Raw genomic sequence first — 23006 nt, 5'->3', positions numbered from 1 at the left:
CTTATAATAAGTTCTGTTAAACAGTTAATATTACATCAGTATATAAAAATGAGTACGAGAGAGTCTCAGTGAGTTTAGGCAGTGGGACACTACACATATAAACAAATAATTAAAATATCATATGACAAGTATAATAACAAACACTTGGGCTGGGGATATGGCCTAGTGGCAAGAGTGCTTGCCTCGTATACATGAGGCCCTGGGTTCGATTCCCCAGCACCACATATACAGAAAATGGCCAGAAGTGGCGCTGTGGCTCAAGTGGCAGAGTGCTAGCCTTGAGCAAAGAGAAGCCAGGGACAGTGCTCAGGCCCTGAGTCCAAGGCCCAGGACTGGCCAAAAAAACAAAACAAAACAAAACCACTTTTACATAGTGAAGAAGCAATAAAGAGCAGAAAGACCTGAGGACATTCATGGTGATTGATTATTTTAAATACAAGTTTTCATACCAGAAAGATAAGGATTAGTACATTATATTGCCAAGGAGAATAATAAACTTCATTGGTACTTTGGGAAAATAACTTAAAAATTCAACTTCATTAAAACTAAAAGCTAGTTCAAGCTACTTGTGAAATGGTAAAAAGTGTTGAAATTTAATATGACAGAGAAACTACTGATATGCAAACACACAAATCTATACTTAGGAAGATGCAATGTCCTAAAAGGCAACCATAAAATCATGACCTTCCAAAACAACAAAAATTCTGCAAGTCTCTGAGGTTCAATCTGAAAGGCAATTATATGACTAATTTTTGGTCAGATCTGATAATCTAGGTAAAACAAAGATTACTGCTTTCATTGAATCTGCTGAGACTCAACTAACAATGCCTGTCACTTTTTCTTGAACCTTCATCCTTCCTTTGCCATAGTTTTCTAGTTATGTCATCAGAGCATACCTGATTTTTATACAAGGTTTCCTTCAAGCTTGTAAGAGCATGAATGCGAACATCTACGTTTTCATGTTGAACTGCCTTCATGAACAGCTGAAGTGAGGTTTGAAGATTAGTACTCTCAGACGTCTCCTACAGAACGAGCACAGAAAGACATGTCTTACCCATTATCCTAACCATGTCTCAAGCCCTGAGTAGTGAACATTTTCTCCCTTAATAAAATTAGAGTAGGCTTGGAATCTGGCTTACTGGTAGAGTGCTTCCCTAGGATGTATGAAGTGCTGGGTTCAATTCCTAAGTACCCATAAACAGAAAAAGCCAAAGAGGCGCTGTGGCTCAAGTGGTAGAGTGCTAGCCTTGAGCAAAAGAAGCTCAGGGACAGTGCTCAGGCCCTGAGTCCAAGCCCCAGGACTGCCCCCCCCCAAAAAAAAGATAAAAAAAATAGTAACAGTTCCATCTCTTTCAGATCAAAAGTCACTGTAATTCTCAGGGAAAATAATTTTATTCTAAAATATTTCTACTTCAAGAAAGATTTTAAGTTGGGCACTGGTGGTTCATGCCTGTAATCCTAGCTACTCAGGAGACTGAGATCTGAGGATCACAGTTCAAAGCCGGGCAGCCCGAGACTCTTATTCTCCAATTAACTATCAAAAAGCCAGAAGTGGAGCTGTGGGTCAAGTAGTAAAACACCAGCCTTGAACAAAAAAGCTAAAGGACAGTTTCTAGGTACCTCAGCACACATACACAACTAAATAAAAATTTACTCATATGAAACAAATACTTCTTCATAAGTAGCAGCAGCTTCTCCTTACAAAGGGCTACATAATAACCTTGAACTGGATCTACAGACTATGTAAATAATTACAGTCTTTTCTTATACTCCTTAGTGTATCCCATTTTCTGCCCTGAAATGCTATGAAACCACCATTGGTATTTTTCTAATTTTGGGGAGCTCACCAGATTTCCAAGATGCCTGAACTATTGATTATTTTCCTTCTGAAGCTCAGAAACATTTAGCGCTCACTTATGTATGACCCCATGATTTGCAACACAAATCTATAATCTTCTTTCAGGGCATATAGCTTGAATAGTTTCTTTTTTGGAGAAAAGTACAATTTGCTGAGCTGGGTAGTAAAAGCACAAACATTGTATTCTTTGCTCTATGATCTCTCTAATGCTAATATATATTTCATCAGATAATAAAGTTTCCCCATAATGTAATGGATTCCTTGTAGCATTATCTAGTCACCAGGAATTAGCCATGAGAACAGGATTATCTGAATCCTACATATAACTCTACAGGATCTTTATTCAGTGTGTTGGGAATTTGAGAAAATTTTAGATCTAAGATCTTCTAAATCCTAACTATAAACTGTCATACCTTCCTGTATTCCTGGAGAACTGCTTTTATCTTCTGTAATTCAGGATGATCAGGTAAAAAGTAGATTTCATGAAGAAAATCTTGCACAGCTTCCCTAATAAATAGTTGAAAGGTAATTAAATCAAGAATGCAATTGTTGGGGGCTGGGGATATGGCCTAGTGGCAAGAGAGCTTGCCTCGTATACATGAGGCCCTGGGTTCAATTCCCCAGCACCACATATACAGAAAACGGCCAGAAGTGGTGCTGTGGCTCAAGTGGCAGAGTGCTAGCCTTGAGCAAAAGGAAGCCAGGGACAGTGCTCCGGCCCTGAGTCCAAGGCCCAGTACTGGCCAAAAAAAAAAAGAATGCAATTGTTACAAACAAAAAAAGAAAAGTAAAAATGGTTATTGTTGTGAAGTGATTTATAATATCGCAACAGATGACCAAAGCCAACCCACAAACAGAAATGTTCACCTAAAAACACAACAAAAGTTCATCGAACAAACAGTCCTTATTGAAGCTACAATACTTAATTTGCTTTACAATAATATTATGGTCTTTCTAGTCAAAACATAAGAATTTATCATTCTAGGGGCTGGGGATATGGCCTAGTGGCAAGAGTGCTCGCCTCGTATACATGAGGCCCTGGGTTTGATTCCCCAGCACCACATATACAGAAAACGGCCAGAAGTGGCGCTATGGCTCAAGTGGCAGAGTGCTAGCCTTAAGCAAAAAAGAAGCCAGGGACAGTGCTCAGGCCCTGAGTCCACGGCCTAGGACTGGTTAAAAAAAAAAAAAAGAATTTATCATTCTAGATTTCATTAACACATGCAACAGACAGGTATTAAGTAATTACCACGTGCTATTATGACCTAAGCACTGTGCCAGACACAGAAGTAAATAAATAAAAAACAAAACAGCCCAAAGAGTTCCTTATTAAGGGGCAAACTCTTCTACCTAGGTCTGCGTAGAGAAATGATTCCATCATCTATAGCTAATTGATCGGTCAGAAAACAGAGCTACACGATATTTCTCTATGCTGAAATGGTACAGAAAAGGCGATCTGGAAGCTTTGTTGGTGCCAGTCCTGGGGCTTAAACTCAGGATCTGGGTGCTGTCCCTGAGCTTCATTTCTTCAGACTGCCCCCAGAGCTCCACTGCCAGGTTTTTTTGGCGGGTGGTTTATTGGAGATAATGCATCTCACAGGCTTTCCTGCCTGGGCTGAATTCAAACCATGATCCTCAGATCTCAGCCTTCTGAGTAGCTCGTAAAAGCATGAACCAGGGCTGGGAGTATGGCCTAGTGGCAAGAGTGCTTGCCTCCTACACATGAAGCTCTCGGTTCGATTCCCCAGCACCACATATATGGAAAACGGTGGCGCTGTGGCTTAAGTGGCAGAGTGCTAGCCTTGAGCAAAAAGAAGCCAGGGACAGTGCTCAGGCCCTGAGTCCAAGCCCCAGGACTGGCCAAAAAAAAAAAAGCATGAACTACCACCATGTCTGGCTAGGAAATGTTTTTAGAAGAGCATTCTAACAAGAAAACAAAGCTCACAGAAGCTCATGAACAGGTAAATGGTTTAAAGGCTAACTCAGTGAAGAATTAAGGGTTTCCAGGCGGTAATGTATGGCTCTTCTCATACTGCCTTTTACTGTGAGAAGAAAGGTAAATTTAGATTCACACTTTAAACAGAGGAAGCATCCATTCAGTATGTAAGCCAATGACTTCAGCTTGGGGATAGATGCTAAAACTGAAAAAAAAAGTGAATGGTTCCACATGACAAACAATAATTACAGTACTTTGTGACATAAAATACAGGAGAAAGAGCTGCTGTTTTTACTGCTGGAACCATACCTGTTGTCAATGATAAGATAGTGGAAGATAGCGGCAGTTTCCTTAGGCTGGATGTGAATGAGAGGCAACAGAGCCACAATCACGTGACTGAGAAGGGAGCCCAGGTAGGCGTGGTCTAGGCACCGAACAAAGCAGTCCCACGCTCTGTGTGAAAAGTGAAAATAAAGTCCATTATTTGTAAAGTTGCAAAAATCAGTGGAAGAAACCATGATATATACATATAACAGACTGCAAGGCATCTTTAAAATATGAACTAAAGGGGCTGGGAATATGGCCTAGTGGCAAGAGTGCTTGCCTCCTACACATGAAGCCCTGGGTTCAATTCCCCAGCACCACATATATAGAAAACAGCCAGTAGTGGCGCTGTGGCTCAAGTGGCAGAGTGCTAGCCTTGAGCAAAAAGAAGCCAGGGCCAGTGCTCAGGCCCTGAGTCCAAGGCACAGGACTGGCAAAATAAATGAAAAAATAAATAAATATATATATATATGAACTAAAGATCAAAAGTATACACACTCAAAAAGATATATCTGTAAATTACATTAAGTCAGAAAAGCAAAGTAGGAAGCAATCTTTTGCAGCTGGGTTGATAAAACAAAAACCTGAGTGGCTGTAAGCATTGGTAAGCAGACAGATGATCCTTGATTAATGGGTTCAACTTAAAAAACATTTAATTTTCTCAAGGCACAAATTGATAAATATTCATTAGGAACTGCGTCGCACTTCAGAGCCAGCCTGGGCAGGAAAGTCGACCAGATTCTTACCCCTAATCACCAGAAAACTGGAAGCGGCGCTGTGGCGTAAGTGGTAGAGCGCTAGCCTTGAGCGGAAGGGCTCAGGGACAGCACCCAGGCTCAGAGTTCAAGCCCCACGACTGACCACCACCAACAAATAATGATTAATAAATGAATGGATAAATAAATACACACACACACACACAAAAAAACTCAGCCCGGTGCCAGTGGCTCATGCCTGTAATCTAACAACTCCAGAAGCTGAACTTTGAGGATTGAGATTGGAAGCCAGCCCCGGGCCAGGAAGTCCAGGAGACTCCTATCTCCAGGGTGGACCCCCGTTCCCTCCCATGGCTAGGAAGTCAAGTGAGCACTCCTGGAAAACACATAAAAACAAACCTGAGGAGTCACTTACCTGCAACATAGTTCAGGGAAATTGTCCTTGAATCGAAGGCCGGTTCTCAGTGTGGTCATCATTTTCACCCTCACAGAACTGACATGTTTGGGTCCCATCAACTTCATCAACGACATCAAACTGTTCAAGGCCTACAAAGGAACAGTGCTTTCAGAGCAAGCTTAGAAACCGCGGCCTCAAGCGCCGAGCCCCAGGGACAAGTGCTCCCACCCAAACTTAAGGGGAACACCTACTCACTGGCAGCATGAAAGGCCTGGCCTAATATGTGTCAGCCTGCTAAATTTTTCAACTTATGAAGAATTTGAGTCTTGAATCACGATCTTCCTAATCTTGGCCTCCCAAGAACAGTGCCTAGTTTTAAGACTCCTACAAAGCTTATGCAAAGTGTTCTCAGTCACATACTGGATTACTTATCTTGTGTGAGTGCGGCTAGAAGCTACATTCGTGTAGCTGTCTCTTGCAGGTGCTGTCTGAATTCTCTTCTGCCCTCTGGAACTCAACAATCTTGCTTACTTACCATTTTCTTATCTTCAATGCCAACATTGGAGCTCAGTAACTGCATATTAAAAAACGCCAAAATGCCTAGCAACTTAGGTTGTAAATAATCAGCCTATGGAAAAACAAAACAAAACCAAAAACAAGTTTTATACACATCAAAAATACTTCTTTTTTTTGGTGGTGGTGGTGGGGCTTAAACTCAGGATCTGGGTGCTCTCCCTGAGCTTTTGCACTCAGTGCTAGTGCTATGTGTTTGGAAATCCAGTTTTCAAAGCTAATAAGGTGCTACTACCTTCTGTGATCGTGCAAATCAAATCAACCTTTTTTCGGGGCTGGGAAGGTAGCTTAGCGGTAGAGTGCTTGCCTAGCATGCATGAAGCCCTGGGTTCGATTCCTCAGCACTAGATACACAGAAAAAGCCAGAAGTGGCGCTGTAGCTCAAATGGCAGAGTGCTAGCCTTGAGCTTTTTAAAAGAAGCCAGGAACAGTGCTCAGGCCCTGAGTTCAAGCCCCAGGACTGGCAAAAAAAAAATCTACCTTTTTCAAATTAAAGATCCCAACTCTAATTTAAAAGATAACCTAGAAAGTGTGATGAAGGGGTGACATTGTCCAAAAAGAAAGGCAGTCTTTTACCTGAATTATGTAACTGTAACCGGTCTGCACATCTTTTTTTTTTTTTTTTTGGTGCCAGTCCTGGGGCTTGAACTCAGGGCCTGAGCACTGTCCCTGGCTTCTTTTTGCTCAAGGCTAGCACTCTGCCACTTGAGCCACAGCGCCACTTCTGGCCATTTTCTATATATGTGTTGCTGAGGAATCGAACCCAGGGCTTCATGTATGCAAAGCAAGCATTCTACCACTAGGCCATATTCCCAGCCCCCACATCACTTTTATAATAATAAAAAAATTTTTTTAAAGGACAACCTAACCATTGGGAACTTTAAGAAAAAGTTTCTTCAACTTCTACTTATGTTCTGAACAGGAGTAAAGCAAACCACAATACAGTGTCACCATTGCAATGCCAGGCAAGGCGGTCCTCACCATGAGTTCCGGGGACATGGCGTCTCGGGGGCCCTGATTGGGGTCGTCACTGGAGGCGAAGGAGGCGAGGATGGACAGGCCGTTGAAGACCTGCTGGTAATGCTCGCCGAGGCGCAGCAGCAGCTCATTGTGCAGGCCTTGGAAATCCTGTCTCAGCAGGCTTCCCAGCTCTATTTCCGTCTCATTCTAACTCAAAAACAGGAAAAGAAAAGGCTTATTTTTCTTCATGGTAGCAGTAAGTCAGAAGCTCCCGTCACGCCATGGGATTTACTAATGGAACTAAGAGAAGGCACTAGAACATGATTCTAATCCTCTCCTTTCCTCATAGTTCCACCATGGGTTACATGCAATGAAGAAGAGCCATCAGACTTTACTTGGAAATAAAATTTTGAAAGCTCTGGTTTGATCTAAGGTCTTACTCTATCATCATCTTGATACTCACAAACCCTGGGAGGAAATACAGTAAGTATAGAGGCCTTGAGCAGTTTTTCTGGACAGAATGCTGGAGTTCAAACTCTAGCTCTGTCACTTATTACTTGTGCTATGATTTGGGAAAGTTACTAATGTAACCTCTCTCTGACTCAATTCCCTTTTCTGTAAACAAAAACTAATTTAGGGTTAAGAGTCTCTAACTAAAAAAACCCCAAATACTCCCAAATCTAAAAACTGTCTGAGCATTGATATAAAGCCACGAGACCAAATGCAGGTATATTTAGGTATGGCGGCTCACGCCTGTAATCCCAGCCACTCAGGAGGTAGACTTAGGAAGATCATGAGTACCAGATCAGCCTAGGGAAAGTTATTGAGACTCTGTCTGAAAGCAAAATTATAAGGACAAGGATGGATTGTGGCTCAAGTAGTCGTCCATTTGCCTAGCATGCAGTTTGCCAACTATTACAAAGCCCTAAGTTCAATCCCTAGTACCACAAAAGAAAAAAATGAAAAGTGCAGGCATTCTAAAAATAAACTATAAATTATCTTCAGGCTCTGTTTAATAAAAGTATACAAAGAATATAAATAACTTCCATGTTTAGACTTTGATCCCACTCTTAAGATATCTCATTATGGGGCTGGGGATATGGCCTAGTGGCAAGAGAGCTTGCCTCGTATACATGAGGCCCTGGGTTCGATTCCCCAGCACCACATAGACAGAAAACGGCCAGAAGTGGCGCTGTGGCTCAAGTGGCAGAGTGCTAGCCTTGAGCAAAAAGGAAGCCAGGGACAGTGCTCAGGCCCTGAGTCCAAGGCCCAGGACTGGCCAAAAAAAAAAAAAAAAAGATATCTCATTATGAATATACAAATATCCCAAAATTTGAAAGATTGAAATCTGGTCCCAAGCATTTTGGTTAATGGCCAATCTTTGGTACCAACCTTTCTCTCATTGAGCAACCTTGAGGATTAAGTGAATTGATCTGTACAGCAATGTGGATCGAGCAGACCCTAACATGTAATATGCATTCCACAAAAAGTTATTATTATCAGTCTACCTCTACATCACACAGATTTACTTTTTCCAGAGGACTAAATATTAGCAAGTCAATAATTCTCATGTGGAAAGATATCTGCCGCTGTCCTATTATGAAAATTAAATATCAGAGAAAACAGTCATACGTATATTTCTGACAGTCTCATATTCCTCAAAGCTAGATACTTGTTATATGGCACCAAAAACAACAATAACAACAAGCTACAACTTTAAACTAAAAAGTTATTTAGCTGACAGGCACAGGGCTTCATGCCTGTACACACCAGCTCCTTGGGGGGCAAGATCGCGAGAGTCTTGGTTCAAGGTCAGTGTGGGCAAAAATTAGTGAGGCCAGGCTGGGAATGTGGCTTAGTGGGAGAGTGCTTGCCTAGCTTGCATGAAGGCCTGGGTTCCATTCCTCAGGGACAGTGCTCAGGCCCTGAGTTCAAGCCCCAGGACTGGCAAAAAAAAGATAGTGAGGCCTCCACCTCAACAAAAAGGCTGGGCTTGAGGGTGTGAACCCACCACCCCAGCTGCATAGAAACTTAAATTGGAGGATTGCAGCCCTGGGAAAAAAATTCAAGACACTAAAATAGAAGCAACACACTAAGGACTGGGACGTGCTCGGGGGCACAGCACTTGCCCAGCAGGTGTGAATCACTGGGATGCGCTCAGGGGTACAACACTGGCCTAGCAGGTGCATATCCCAAAGTTACAACCCCAGTTTGTTTGTAAGCAAACAAACACCCAAATATACACTACCTAGAAACGGGGTCAAATTACAAGCAGAGATCAAGTAACTAAGCTAAGTACATACATTATACTACAGTTGAAGATGTTCATCTCCTCCAGTAAAATGTGATTACTTGCTTATCATCAGTGAACTTATCTTTTTTTTTTTTTTTGGAAGAAACTGTTTTATTGTTAATGTTCGTAGAGTTCATAAGCTTTGTAGATAAGAATGATGATGTCCATCATTGGGAAGGTTAAAATGTATACTGTGAAATTGATATAGTTAATCTCAATAAAGGGGAAAAAATTAGATGTTAGCACCTAGGCTAGAGTGCCCAGTGTTTGGTGGTCACATGTATTTTAGCAAAGCATTGTGGCAGATGGGAAGAGAGTTAAACTGACAGAAACTGAGCTGGAAAATTTGATACTAAACGTGCCCTTGGAGCTGTGCATTGTCAGCTCCTTCCTTTTCCTTCATCTCTGCATAAGAATAAAACTTTTAAGCTGAATGGTTGAAACTTTAAAGTGTAGATATTGTTTTGTTGCAGATACTACAGTGTCTTTTTTTTTTTTTGGCCAGTCCTGGGGCTTGAACTTGGCCTGAGCACTATCCCTGGCTTCTTCTTTTTAGTGAACTTATCTTTGACAGACCAAAAACACTAAAATGAAAGCTGACTATTCTATCCCATGATGGTGAAACAATCAAGGAAAACGATCAGGAAAAGAATAATCTCATTCAGTACTGTCCCAGGACAAAGATTATATCTCATAGCATTAAAACATATCCCAGGCTATAGATTACTTGGACTCCTTGTCCGTTAGAATGTTGGGACATGATCCTTATGATGCTAACTTTAACAGCAGAATAACAAGTACACACACACTTGGGTACCTTTAGATAATGAAGGGCACGCTCTAATTCATCTTTGGAACAGGAACAAACCAAGTGAGAAAAGATGTATTTGAAGTTATTGATTAAGATCTCTCGGCGATTGACGTTGAGCTGCTTTCCTAAAGTCCGGATGAGGGCGGAGGCTGCGGGGCTGGCTTTGGCGGCAAGATCGGGGAGCAGAACCTGTAACGTCCGCTGGAAAAGACAGAGTAGAGTGCCCACTCACTCACACACATAAATGCACAAAGGGAGAGTCTTAGAGGCCGCGCAAGTTACGAGTCCACACATGACTTACATTTGCAGTCAGGTCTACCATGTATTCACTTGACTGATATCAATGATTATCTACTATAATTCAGGCACTACCAACACTGCAAAGAACACTCTAGGGAGGTGCTGGTGATACGGAAAGTTCACACTGTAAGCATGGAGTGAAACACAGAAAATAAGCAAATATAAACATAAAGGAGATAATTTCTCATGTGTGCGTGTTCAAATAAAATCATGCTCTAAGGAAGAAGTCCTAAGTCAGATATATTCTTTAAACTATCTTGTATTTATAGAATAACCATAAATGTAACTGCAAACTTTTTTAAGGATTCAATGGCATAATAATAAAGAACACCTTGAAATATACCTAACATCTCAATATTGGAACAAATCTCATTTCATTCTGGTCTATTGCCTTTCAGTTCTCATTCATAAAACACACACAAAATCCAAACACGGAATATTTTGGCCTTGGCTGGAGGTGTAGCTCAAGTGTAGAGTAGCACCGCCCAGCAAGCCTGAGGCGCTGAGAACTTCCAAACATGAATTAGACTTCATTTCTTCACAGTGTTTAATTTTTGTCTGGTTTTGCTGCTTGGGTAATGGTGACATAAACATCCGTGACTTTTGGTGGTGGAATGAATTCATAAAAAGGCATCTTCTTAGATACCATACCACGTCATATCTCTTGCAATGTGACAAACTTACAGTTTGAATTTGTTAAATATAGCACCACTGCGTAAGAAAATTCTTTATAGACTGCTATTGTCAATTTATTAAGAGTAGGAATAAATTTTGCTTTGGGGAAAAGATAAGAAGATGGTCTAGTCCATTATGTTTTATACCTCAATCCCAATAAATTTCAAAAGCCTCCCAACTGGGCTGGGAATATGGCCTAGTGGTAGAGTGCTTGCCTGGTATACATGAAGCCCTGGGTTCGATTCCTCAGCACCACATATATAGATAAAAGCCAGAAGTGGCGCTGTGGCTCAAGTGGTAGAGTGCTAGCCTTGAGCAAAAAGAAGCCAGGGACAGTGCTCAGGCCCTGAGTCCAAGCCCCAGGTCTGGCAAAAAACCAAATCAAAACAAAAAGCCTCCCAACTATTCTGGCACTTAAACTCACTTTATCACAACTCCTTAGAGGAGGGAATAAAATCAGTGTTTAAAATGCCATTAGAACCAATCATAATATTTAAGACACACAGGCTCAAACCAATTGCAAAGCTGTCTAGAATAAGTAAAAGTCAACATAAAGTCTAATAATTTCATATCAAAGGAAAAAAAAGTGAAAATGTACAGATCTAAGATCCACATGATCTCAAGATACTTGCTGGATTGTTCCATAGAAACAATGAAAGCAAGCAAGCAAGGAAGGAAGAAGGGAAGGAGGGACAGATGGGAGGGAGGGAGGGAGGGAGGGAAGAAAGGAAGGAAGGAAAGAAGGAAGGAAGGAAGGAAGGAAGGAAGAAGTGAAAAAAAAGCATAGGATAAAATGCATAAAATATTGCTTGAAAACCTCAATGAAGTCACAGCACGTGGAAACTTACACTCAGGAAACGATTAAGGTCAGGAAAGTCAAAGACGTTGGCGATTTCCGACAAGGTGTTCAGGGCCATCTCTCTCTGGTGAGCCTCCTCTTGCATCCGCATCTCGGCGGTCTGGTGCGGGGTACTACCGGAGAGGGCCGCCATCTGACTCGAGTGCAGTGTTTCCACCAAAAACTACAACGCAAACACTTCTTAAGCCGATGGAAGGACATTATCCACCGTGTTCAATACTGTCCAGATCGGCTCCTTTAATGCTCATCATAACCTTAATAAAGGAGATGATGTTATCATCTCTCTTTTAGTGAAACAATGTCACTATCATGTTCTGGATCACGCCACAAATTCAGGGTAAAAACAATTATTTTACCAAGCCTAAGCTTTCAGCCATTAACTGACTATTCTTTCCTGAAAACAAAGTGCCACATCCAAAATACAGAGTTTACCATGAACAAGGCTAAAGGAAAGGCATCTCACTAACCATCGAAGATGACGTAGTGATTCAATGAATTGTCATAAGAATTTCCCACTCTTGTATTTTTACTACATCTTCAATATGCTACAATATAGGACTTCAGTTCCTTTAAAATAAATGTATGACCCTAAGAATAATCTTTTAAAGCAAGCAAAATAAAATATGCCTATATGGCTTTTTTAGCTTTGTCTTTTTTTAACAACATTGCCTGGTGGGGTCTCGAACTGCTGGGCTGAAGTGATCGTCCCATCTCAGCCTCTGGATGAGCTGGGAACAGGAATAAGACACTCTGTCTAGCTCCTCCTTCTCTTCTTTCTTTTCTTAAGACTCCTGTGGAGACTGCTATCGCCTACAGTAAAGATGAAGATAAATGCTGACTCTCACCTGACAGATGGGTTTCTTATACTGACTGAAAAAATTTTGCAGCTTAACACTTTTAGCCGCGACTAGAGCTCGGATTTCTGTGTATGCTGCTCCCGACACAGAGGCTGACTTCGATAACAAACAGTGCAACAGGTGCAAGAGGGCAAAAGGCACCAGATCTCCCTTTGCTGCCCTGAAAAAGAGAACCACAGACATAGGAAATAAATAAGTCACTGCCTCAGACTAATGCAAATCCACCAGTGAATACGTGCTACAGCTCTTGTTTTGTGCTATAATGAATGTTTGGATTGCTTTTCTTGTTTGTTTGGTGCTGAGGGCAGAATACACAGTGCAGGGCCTCACACAAGCTAGGCCAGCGCCTGGCACTGAGCTGTACCCTAGCCCTTGTCATTTCTACTACCCAAGGAAGGGGCAAAGGAAAGAAGACAGCGAGGGACAAAACCTACATAGGAGGGGTTGCAAATGTTGCTAATGTACCTTCCAATGTCGCCTGTTGTAAGGATCAAGGTATCCTTCAATTCGTTATTGCGTGAGATCTGGGCCTGTGTGTAAGCTTCCTTCATTCTTAAGACAAAAAGCTAGAACAACAAAATTAAGTGGTTAAAGAAAACTGGGAGCTAGCTTGAAAACTGTTCAAAATAAAAATGATCAGGACGCCTCTATGAAAATGACCAGGACGCCTCTATGAAAATGATCAATAGATCAGGACTCCTCTATGAAAATGATCAATAGATCAGGACGCCTCTATGAAAATGATCAATAGATCAGGACGCCTCTATGAAAATGACCAGCGGGCCGGGCGCCAGTGGCTCCCGCCTGTCCTCCTCATCCTCGGTGCTCAGGAGGCTGAGATCGGAGGATCGCAGTTCACAGCCAGCACCAGCAGGAAAATCGGTGAGATTCTCATCTCCAATCAACCCCTAGAAAACTGGACGTGGCCTGTGGCTCAAAGTGGTAGAGCGCTAACCTTGAGCTGAAGAGCTCAGGGACAGCGCCCAGGAGCAGAGTTCAAGCCCCAGGACTCACCAAAAAAAAAAAAAGAGCAGGATTCCTCTATAAAAATGACCTGGACTCCTCTATTAAAACGATCAGGACCGCTCTTTGACGCCCCTCTCTGGGTGGGGAATCTCATAGGTTTCCTTTCACTTTCAGAACCATTTAAAACAATAAAAAATTAAATTATCAACCTCTTTTATAAATCCATCTTCAGAGCTCAGGGATTCCAATATGTGCTTAACGCTTCCACTAAAGGCCACTCGGACACCCTTGTCTGGGTCCTCCATTAAGTTTAACAAGGCCCCAAGCACAGCTTTTACATCTGCTTCATCGTCTGGAAACTCAAGATGCTTGCACAGATGATGCAAATTGTCTATGAAAGCTAGAGGGCAAGAAGATGCATTACTTAATTTGACATATTACATAGCAAAGTTCTGTAGTAAAACTATCGTCAATAATAGAATACAAACAATCCCAAGTCACCTTAGGCCAGTACTGAAGCTTGTACAGTACAGAGTTGCACGAGGTTAAAATAGAACTTACACATTTAAATTATTTTACTTTAATTTTTATAAGATATAATAAAAGTGCTTGAACAGGTTTTTTTTTTTTTTTTTTTTTGGCCAGTCCTGGGCCTTGAACTCAGGGCCTGAGCACTGTCCCTGGCTTCTTCTTGCTCAAGGCTAGCACTCTGCCACTTGAGCCACAGCGCCACTTGTGGCCGTTTTCTATATATGTGGTGCTGGGGAATTGAACCCAGCGCTTCATGCATGCTAGGCAAGCGCTCTTGCCACTAGGCCATATCCCCAGCCCTTGAACAGGTTTTTTAACATATTATTTAGAGCCAGGTGCTGGTGGCTCACCTGCCATCCTAGCTACTCAGGAGCCTGAGAGCTGAGGATCACGGCTTGAAGCCAGCCGGGGCAGAGAAGTCCATGAGACTCTGATCTCCAATGAACCCAGCAGCTGCAAAGGGAGATGTGGCTGACATGGGAGAGCACCGGTGAAATAGGCCAAACGAGGGTGGGAGGCCCTGAGTTCAAGCCCCAGCACTGGCACAGAAAGCAAGAAAACAAAGTTTCATAAAATAAAAGGAGTATGAAATCAGTCGCCATGGCTCACCGAGTTTTACAGGACTGGGTGTTTGCTTTTCCAGGAGGAAGAGGAAGGGCTTGCAAACGGAAGCCTTCAGCTGGAAGGAAGAACACTTGACCTGAGACACGGCTTTGATGCTCTCACAGAAGAGGCCGCGGGGGCCCTGCCCCACGTCGGGCTCCACGAGGGAATTGCTCAGCTCGAACATGCCGTGCAGGGCACAGACCAGCTGGCCCAGGACAGAGGCAAACTCCTTCTGGACCATGTCACAATCACCTTTGACTTGATCTCTGGGAAGTAAAAGACAGCGCATTGCACTTCTTAACAGACGGCACAGAGTTGCTTCAAACACAAAGGACAAACAGAAAGGACAACGGTCAGTAGGAAAACAAATTCCAAAAGGAAGAAAAGCAATCTTTACTCTCTATTTTCAGCAAGAGACAATTTGCACAGGCAGGTAGAGAAGTAAGGTCTTCCCGCGCTGAGTGATACAGGCATGTGAAAGTATGAGTACATACAGAAGCAGCTGGGGAACTGAGCCGCAAGGACTCTGCTGCTGCAACAAGATGAAGAAGCCCTTCACACAGCTGGCCCGGATCTCTTCGTGGGTGCTGTGCAGGGCCCGGCTGTACACCGCTGCTCTCCACTCGAGGAACAGTCTTCGTGGAAACAGAGTCAGAAGAAACACACATCGTGCCTGTGCCTGAAGCGCTACGACAGAGAGGGAGGACTGGATTCAACTCGTGTCTAACCCTAGGGCTAAAATGTACACGTATGCATATGGATGTATGCTGTGAGATTACATTCACGTCAAGGCTAGCACTCTGCCACGTGAGCCACAGCGCCACTTCTGGCCGTTTTCTGTATATGTGGTGCTGGGGAATCGGACCCAGGGCTTCATGTATACGAGGCAAGCGCTCTTGCCACTAGGCCATATCCCCAGGCCTAGTCTTTGATTTTCTAAATACCAGGTTTATCTTGGCAGTACCGTGCTTTGAACTCAAGCCTTGGGCGTGCAAGGCAGCCTTTCCACGCGAGCCCCACCCTGGGCCACAGTCTGCTCTAGTTATTTCTCTGAGAGGGTCTTAGGCGTGTCCTGTGACAGCAAGCCTCCTACCTTTACCTCCCACGAGGCGAGGACCGCAGCCACGCACGGCCAGGCTCAGGGCGCTGGCTCCGACAGTCTCCTCATCCTTTTGCCTGAACTGACCTTCAACGTCAAGCCCCTGGATCCCTGCCTCCCGGGAAGCTGCTGGAGTTACAGGCAGACCCCACTATGCCCAGCCTAAATAGTCAATAGTTTCAAAACTAACAATGTTATGCGTAAGTGAAGTGGTGAACAGGAGCAGTGCTCATACTCACTAAACAGGCGTGTGAATGGGCACAATACAGGAAAACAGAACCATCCTATAAACCTTAGAACTCCAGACCCCACTCCTGGGTAGTGAACTTGAAATAACGACCTCAAACTTTAATGAGCATCAGAATCTCCCGATCCTGTTAAAATGCAGATTCTCAGTTCATCTGAGGGGAGCTTAACATTCTCTACATTGGGGGTGTGTGTGTGTGTGTGTGTGTGTGTGTGTGTGTGTTTGTGTGTGTGTCTGTGTGTGTGTGTGTGTTCTTCAAATATTCCACAAGTTTCTCTGGTAAGGACAGCTGGAAGAATGGAGCTTTTTTTTTAACCAGTCCTGGGCCTTGAACTCAGGGCCTGAGCACTGTCCCTGGCTTCCTTTTGCTCAAAGCTAGCACTCTACCTCTTGAGCCACAGCGCCACTTCTGGCCGTTTTCTGTATATGTGGTGTCGAGGAATCGAACCCAGGGCTTCATACGTGCTAGGCAAGCACTCTACCACTAGGCCATATTCCCAGCCCTCACAAGTTTCTTTTTTTTTTTTTTGCCAGTCCTTGGCTTTGGACTCAGGGCCTGAGCACTGTCCCTGGCTTCTTTTTGCTCAAGGCTAGGACTCTGCCACTTGAGCCACAGTGCCACTTCTGGCCATTTTCTGTATATGTGGTGCTGAGGAATTGAACCTAGGACCTCCTGTATGCAAGGCGAGGACTCTTGCCACCAGGCCATATCCCCAGCCCCACCTCACAAGTTCCTTAAAAACAAAGATACTCCAAGGTACATCTTGACCTTGAGGGCAGTCTTTGATTACTTTTAATATAACTGAATTATTAAAAATACTTTTCCTGGGGCTGGGAGTATGGCCTAGTGGCAAGAGTGCTTGCCTCCTACACATGAAGCTCTCGGTTCAATTCCCCAGCACCACATATGTGGAAAATGGCCAGAGGTGGCGCTGTGGCTCAGGTGGCAGAGTGCTAGCCTTGAGCGGGAAGAAGCCAGGGACAGTGCTCAGGCACTGAGTCCAAGGCCCAGGACTGGCCAAAAAAAAACAAAAAAACTTTTCCTCCTTTAATTACTGAAGAAAATATAAATAAGCACTAGAAATGCTACGTAACAGAGATGAGTTAAAACAACAATTTTAGGGTCACTTACAGTAGCTGCCCGAAACCCTCTGGCTTAGTCTCAGAAGAGGAGAGGCAAAGGCGGGAAGCTTCGATGGGTCATCAGCAGAAAGGGAAGCAAGCCACGGGAGCGAGAGCATGCCACACAGATCCTCCAGGATGGCATCTTCAAATGAGCTCCTGACTACAGAAACATACAACAGCACACCCGTTACGCCTACTGCCTAGTCATATGAACGGCATCTTAATGGCTATCAAGTGCAGGTGTGAACGCATGCCACGTGCACGCGTATGCCCGCGTGCACGCGTGTGTGTGTGTGTGTGTGTGTGTGTGTGTGTGTGTGTGTGTGTACTGGAGCTTAAACTGAGGGCCTCATGCTCTTAGTTTTCTCACCTGAAGCCAGCACATGGAACCAGCACTTGAGCCCCACCTCCACTTCTGGCTTTTTGGTGGTTACTTAGAAAAAAAATGAATCTCATGCACTTTTCTGGCTGGGCTGGCTTTGAACTGTGACCCTCAGATCACGGTCTTCTGAGTAGCTAGGGTTACCGGCACAGGCCACCAGTGCTGGTATGGGGGTTCCTAATCGAAGGGGTCATCAATAATGTTATATGTAGTGCTGGAGACCAACCCCAGGCTCTGCTCAAGCGAAGCACCCGCTCTGCCACTGGGCGACAATCCCAGTCCCATGAGTGACACTCTGAGGTCTGTTCAGCCAGAGAAAGGAAATGTGCAGCCATGCGCTTGTTAGGAAAAGACCTAGCACTCTTCAGCTTCTCAAATCAAAGCACTTCCAAGTTATGAAGAAATTATTACTGACTGATCAATAACGAACTCAGAAATTATTGACTAGCCAAGTGCTGGTGGCTCCCGCCTGCCATCCTAGCTACTCAGGAGGCTGAGATCTGAGGATCCTGGCTCCAAGCCAGCCCAGGGAAGGAAAGAATCTCAGACTCTCATCTCCAATGAACCACCAGAGAACCAGAAGTAGAGCTGAGGCTCAAAAGGGTAGAGGGCTCGCCTTGAGCAAAAAGAGCTCAGGGATGGTGTCTAGGCCCTGAGTTCAAGCCCCACCCACCACCACAACAAAAAGAAATCACGGACAAGCTCAATCGATATCAAGGAAAATCTGCTCATTACCACCATGTTTGCACACATATTTCTATGCTGCCATAACTTCTTTTCCTTGCAGCTTACTCACCTTGCACATAAATCAAAGCGTCATAAACTTTCACCACTTTATCAATGACCACCTCCAGTTCAGACTTCTGAACGGATTCTAACAAACTCCTACAGCTCTTCAGCACTTTTGAATAAAACTCCAAAGGCATCCACGTCATTGCTACGGAAGAGTTCTTCCTGCTTCTGTCTTGGTAGTCCTTCAAGTCGTGGCTGCAGTGAACACATTTTTTTTTTTAAGACTTTAGGACGAAAATGAGTCTCGTTACAGCTAGACATCATATTATCATAAAGCCGATTTAATGAGAATATGCAAATCAACTGTCTTTGTTATTTTCTCTTTATGTTGGCTTCCATCCTCTTCTCACTTGGGAATTTAGGATGGCTGTAAAGGTTGGTGAGCAGGTCCACTACTTATCTCTGTGGCCAGCATTGACTAGACACTCAGCAAGAGCCAGAACTGATCTACTTCATCCAAAGTGTATGTTCTAAGCCACATGAATCGAGCCAATATGGGGTCTTCAAAAACAGTCAATGCAAATTCCTAACAGGAAGCCCACCAAGAAAATACAAGAAGGTGTTTACCACTCCGTGTATTCTGAGGAACAGTGCACAGTGCATAGAGCAGCCAACTGCAAGACAGTAGCGATTCCTTCTAGAGTCTCGGGGCTGTGATTGTTTAGGTTACACTCAAGGGAAGCCTGAAGAGACTCGGCCTTGTGTTTCAGGGCATTCCAGAGCAGGCTCTTTTCACTCATATCCATACGTTTCATGCTAGAATTATAACCAGGTAGAAAGATATGAATATTCAATATAAATGTGAATATAAAGATTCAAGATACATTATTTCAATATCAAACATGGGGTTGGGGTTAAAGCAAAGTAGTAGAGTACATCTTTTTTTTTTTTAATTTCTACATTTTATTTTTTGTGCCAGCTTTGGCATATGAACTCAGGGCCTGGGTGCAGTCTCTGAGCTAGCGCAAGGCTAGCGCTCTACCATTTGAGTCACAGCTGTGCTTGCAGCTTTTTTGGAGATAAGTCTCCTGAACTTTCCTGTCCAGGTTGGATTCAAACCACAATCGTTAGATCTCAGCCTCCTGAGTAGCCAGGATTACAGGCATAAGCACCTGGCGCATAAACAAATATTCATATATACACATATACTAACAACAAGACAATTCTTTGGCTACCATATAGAAAATCATTGATTTGTTAACATTTGAAAAACTCCTCATGAATGCATAGTTCCAGAGATCTTTCAAATATACTAAAAGCTAAATTAAGCAGACACGTGAAAACATTCACAGTAACTAGATTTAGTCCTGAAATGTTTTGAACCAGAATAAACTAGAAGAATTATTAAGAATAGTTTAAGCATTCCATTGACTTAACTTAGAAAAGAACTCCTGTGTATTTACATTGGAGCACTCTTCAAAGTGAACAAAATTTTCTGGAAGGACCGAATGGAAAGTGAATGAAGGCTGGGCACAGTGGCTCACGCCAGTCATCCTAACACCCAGAAGGCTGAGATCTGAGGGCGGCCGTTCAAAGCCAGCCTGGGCAAGAAAGCCCGTGGGACACTGATCTCCAATTAATTAAAAAGAAATGAAGGGACGCTGTGGCTCAAGTGGTAGAGCACCAGCTTTGAGCAAAAAAGCAAAGGGACAGTGCCGAGGCAGGCTGAGTTCACGTCCCAGTACCAGCACGCACGCGGGCGCGCACACGCACGCATACACACACACGCACGCACAAACACACAAGTGAATGAGGTCCTACTCTTCTTCGGATTGCTTTGAGTCTCTCTGGGAAGAGGTGGAGGGGCTGCGCCTGCGCCTCTTGGGGGAGAGCTCATCACGACCGCTGCTGCCATCTTCCTGCTTAGTCTGGCACTGAATCGCCTCCTCACTCTCCATTTTCAGGGCAGCATAGAGAGGACCCAACAAGTACTGAGAAAACAAACATTATTGCACAAACCACCTTTATGAATGCCTCAGGTACTAGGGACCTCCCAGTCAAGGGCAAACCCAGCCCCCAGGCTCATCGGCATCGTGGGAAGACAAATCCTCTCTACCACCTGTTTTTCCCTCTCTCAAAATGCTACAAAGAAAAAACAAATTCTGTAAGGGAATTACTAACGTCTTTCACACCTCAAGTGCAGCAACTTAAACTAAGACCTTTAAACCTTTACTGTTCAGTTCCTCTCGAGTGGAGTGCTTCAGTGGCTGCCTTCTCCACCATGTCCAGTGAAACAAAGGGCAGGGCTGTGGCGTGAGGAATTATGGGTTTTCTAAACACAACCAATTCTCCCCTATTCACGATAAACATCTAAAGTTCAGGGTAATCAAAGTTTCTCAAAGTAAGGTGGCCACTGGCACCCTTTCAATGATGGATGCAACGAACACATTTAGGCCTCATGAATGCTACTTGAAAGCATTCTAGTCTACTAACAGTTAAACTCATCAACAACTGAACGTAAAGTAAAAGCCTCTCTCTCTCTCTCTAGCAGGGGTCCAGGCTAGACCACAGAAATCGTCATGGCTTCCACAGACATGTTATTGAAGATGTGTTTTCTCACTACTCCAACCTGCACATAAACAGAAACTTACCTGCACAAAACGCTACCTTAACAAGTGACTTAGCAACCACTCACCTCCTCATCGACCTGAGCCCCAAGAACGTCTACGAGAGCTCTGCAGATGTTCTTCACATAGGCCTTCCTGACTTGGAGAGCCGACTCGTAGCCAGCGGGCACAAAGGTCAGGAAATACTGCAGCAAATGACACAGCGCGGCCTTCAGCAAGTCAGACTTGAGTCGCATGAGCACACCACTCTCAAACATGACACACAGTTTCTCCAGCAGCATGTTTAAATAGACAGGCTCAATATTTCCATAGGCTTCTGCTTCAAATGGGAAGAGCGTCTTTATCAGCTTCGACAACGGCTCTTCGTACAATTTCAACTGGTCAGTGTCCATTTCTGCAAGGTCTTTCAATAATTCCAAAAGTGACTTAAAAAACATGCTGGCTGGTTGGATGGGTAGTCCTCCAAGCTCAAAGAGTTCAGTTAAAAGGGTCATTGCTAAGGACTTAACTTTCGGACTACCATACTCCAGTAGAACACAACCTATGCGCCAAAGAAAGAGTTCCTGCCGTCTAAAAAACACAATTGCGATGATGCGAATGAGAACCGTTAATAAAGTGACTTCGATAAATTCTAAATTTTGCATGCTCATGAGCTGCAATGGAGCTGCTTGTAAATAACCCATGCGTTCATCTAACTGGCTAAAAAATCTACAGATGGCCACTGGCCATTCTCTTATATCTCCAGCTGCATTTCTCTGGTGGAGGTGAATAAAATCTTCGAAAACAAATAATAACTCCTTGGTGAGGACCCCGAAAATGGCTGGATTCTTGCTTTTAAAAAGAAATAAGAGCGAGCAGATAACTTCACTTATTTTCTTGTGTAATACGTGACAGGACGGAGCGGCTGTAATCCGTAAAAGTCTTGTGATGATCCAGTTACTGAATTCTTTAAAATAAACAATAACAACAACAAGAAAAACCACAGTCAATACACAAGCTTATCAGAAGTGTTCATTCTACATGCCTGATGACTGGTTTTGTGTGTGTATGTAGATAATGGGGCTTCCACTGAGTCTGGGTGCTGTTTCTTAGCGTTTTCACTTGAGGCTAGCGCTCTACTACTTGAGCCACAGCTCCACCTCTGTTGGATTTGCTGGTTCAATGGAGGTAAGAGTCTCAGATTTTCCTGCCCTGGCTGGCTTTACACTACGATCCTCAAATCTCAAGCCTCCTGAGTAGCTAGGATTACAGTCATGAGCCATTGGTGCCCAATTAGATGGCTGATTGACATAAACATCACTAACAACATATTCTATGTTTTCTACAGAGTGGAAACAAACACATTCTAGTTGAGCAGCTCAAAACTGCGAGTCAGACAGCAGATGTCTGAGCCTGTCATCCACTACTTGCATGAACTCTGTGTTTCTCAGAGCTTCCGTAAGTTCACCGAGGAAAGGAGAGTAATCGCACCGATGTGCCTGGTGTAAGAAGGGCAGGGCGGTAAGTTCACACACAGCCTGCAGCTGCAGGAACGGCAGCTCTTACCCACACAACTGCCCTTGGCCTCGCCTTGCTCCTGGCCTCCATTCACGTTTACAAACATGAGCGGGGAGGACTTCATGATGTGCTGGATGAAATCAAGCAGCATCACAGAGGTTGGCTGGGAGTCTGTTTTCTTTATAAGTTCTAGAGCAACTGAAAGAAGAGAAGAAAAGATATGTTTTAAAGACTCACGACAAATTAAACAGTAGACATTGTATTAGAAAAGGAGACTTTGATGATCAGAATTATTACATTCAAGCTGGGTACCAGTGGCTCACACCTGTAATCCTAGCTACTCAGGACTGGCACCAAAAAAAAAAAAAATGGCTAAATGGTTATAAATCATAAATGTGTTAAGGACCAAATCTGGAATGAAAATGATAAACCCTGAGCCAAATGTCACTCTATCCTAGCAACGTATGTGATAGATGGGACACCTTCTTGCCATGGTGATAATGCTTATCTTCCAGATAATGGTGATAATGCTTATCTTCCCGCTCTGGCGGCTGACAAAGGCAGCAACCCTGAAAGAGCTTGGGGTGGCATCTGCTGAGTGCGTTCCACTTGTATAACATGTTGCCAAAATACAG

At 43.6% G+C, this 23006-nt stretch overlaps 1 protein-coding gene across 4 annotated transcripts in view; it reads right to left on the bottom strand.

Annotated features, from left to right (window-relative positions):
- Positions 1-23006, bottom strand: part of Atr (ATR serine/threonine kinase) — a 51132-nt gene that overhangs the window by 25177 nt on the left and 2949 nt on the right. For 3 of the 4 annotated variants that reach the window (XM_048334939.1, XM_048334942.1, XM_048334941.1), the window contains exons 3-21: positions 22420-22569; positions 20943-21820; positions 20069-20238; positions 18875-19063; positions 18312-18502; positions 17141-17293; positions 15157-15349; positions 14666-14928; positions 13735-13925; positions 13025-13125; positions 12548-12719; positions 11692-11865; positions 9875-10069; positions 6786-6971; positions 5767-5859; positions 5250-5380; positions 4104-4247; positions 2272-2365; positions 897-1022 (exon numbers count right to left, since the gene is read on the bottom strand). In XM_048334939.1, coding sequence (XP_048190896.1) covers positions 897-1022; positions 2272-2365; positions 4104-4247; positions 5250-5380; positions 5767-5859; positions 6786-6971; positions 9875-10069; positions 11692-11865; positions 12548-12719; positions 13025-13125; positions 13735-13925; positions 14666-14928; positions 15157-15349; positions 17141-17293; positions 18312-18502; positions 18875-19063; positions 20069-20238; positions 20943-21820; positions 22420-22569 — 3794 coding nt within the window. The remainder of the gene's footprint in view (positions 1-896; positions 1023-2271; positions 2366-4103; positions 4248-5249; positions 5381-5766; positions 5860-6785; positions 6972-9874; positions 10070-11691; positions 11866-12547; positions 12720-13024; positions 13126-13734; positions 13926-14665; positions 14929-15156; positions 15350-17140; positions 17294-18311; positions 18503-18874; positions 19064-20068; positions 20239-20942; positions 21821-22419; positions 22570-23006) is intronic. The other variant, XM_048334940.1, reaches the window with a different exon arrangement.

Source organism: Perognathus longimembris, chromosome 26 (genome assembly GCF_023159225.1).
Source record: "Perognathus longimembris pacificus isolate PPM17 chromosome 26, ASM2315922v1, whole genome shotgun sequence".
Taxonomy (NCBI): Eukaryota; Metazoa; Chordata; class Mammalia; order Rodentia; family Heteromyidae; genus Perognathus; species Perognathus longimembris.
Note: the sequence above shows the minus strand (reverse complement) of the source record. Positions and strands in the feature narration are given on the sequence as shown.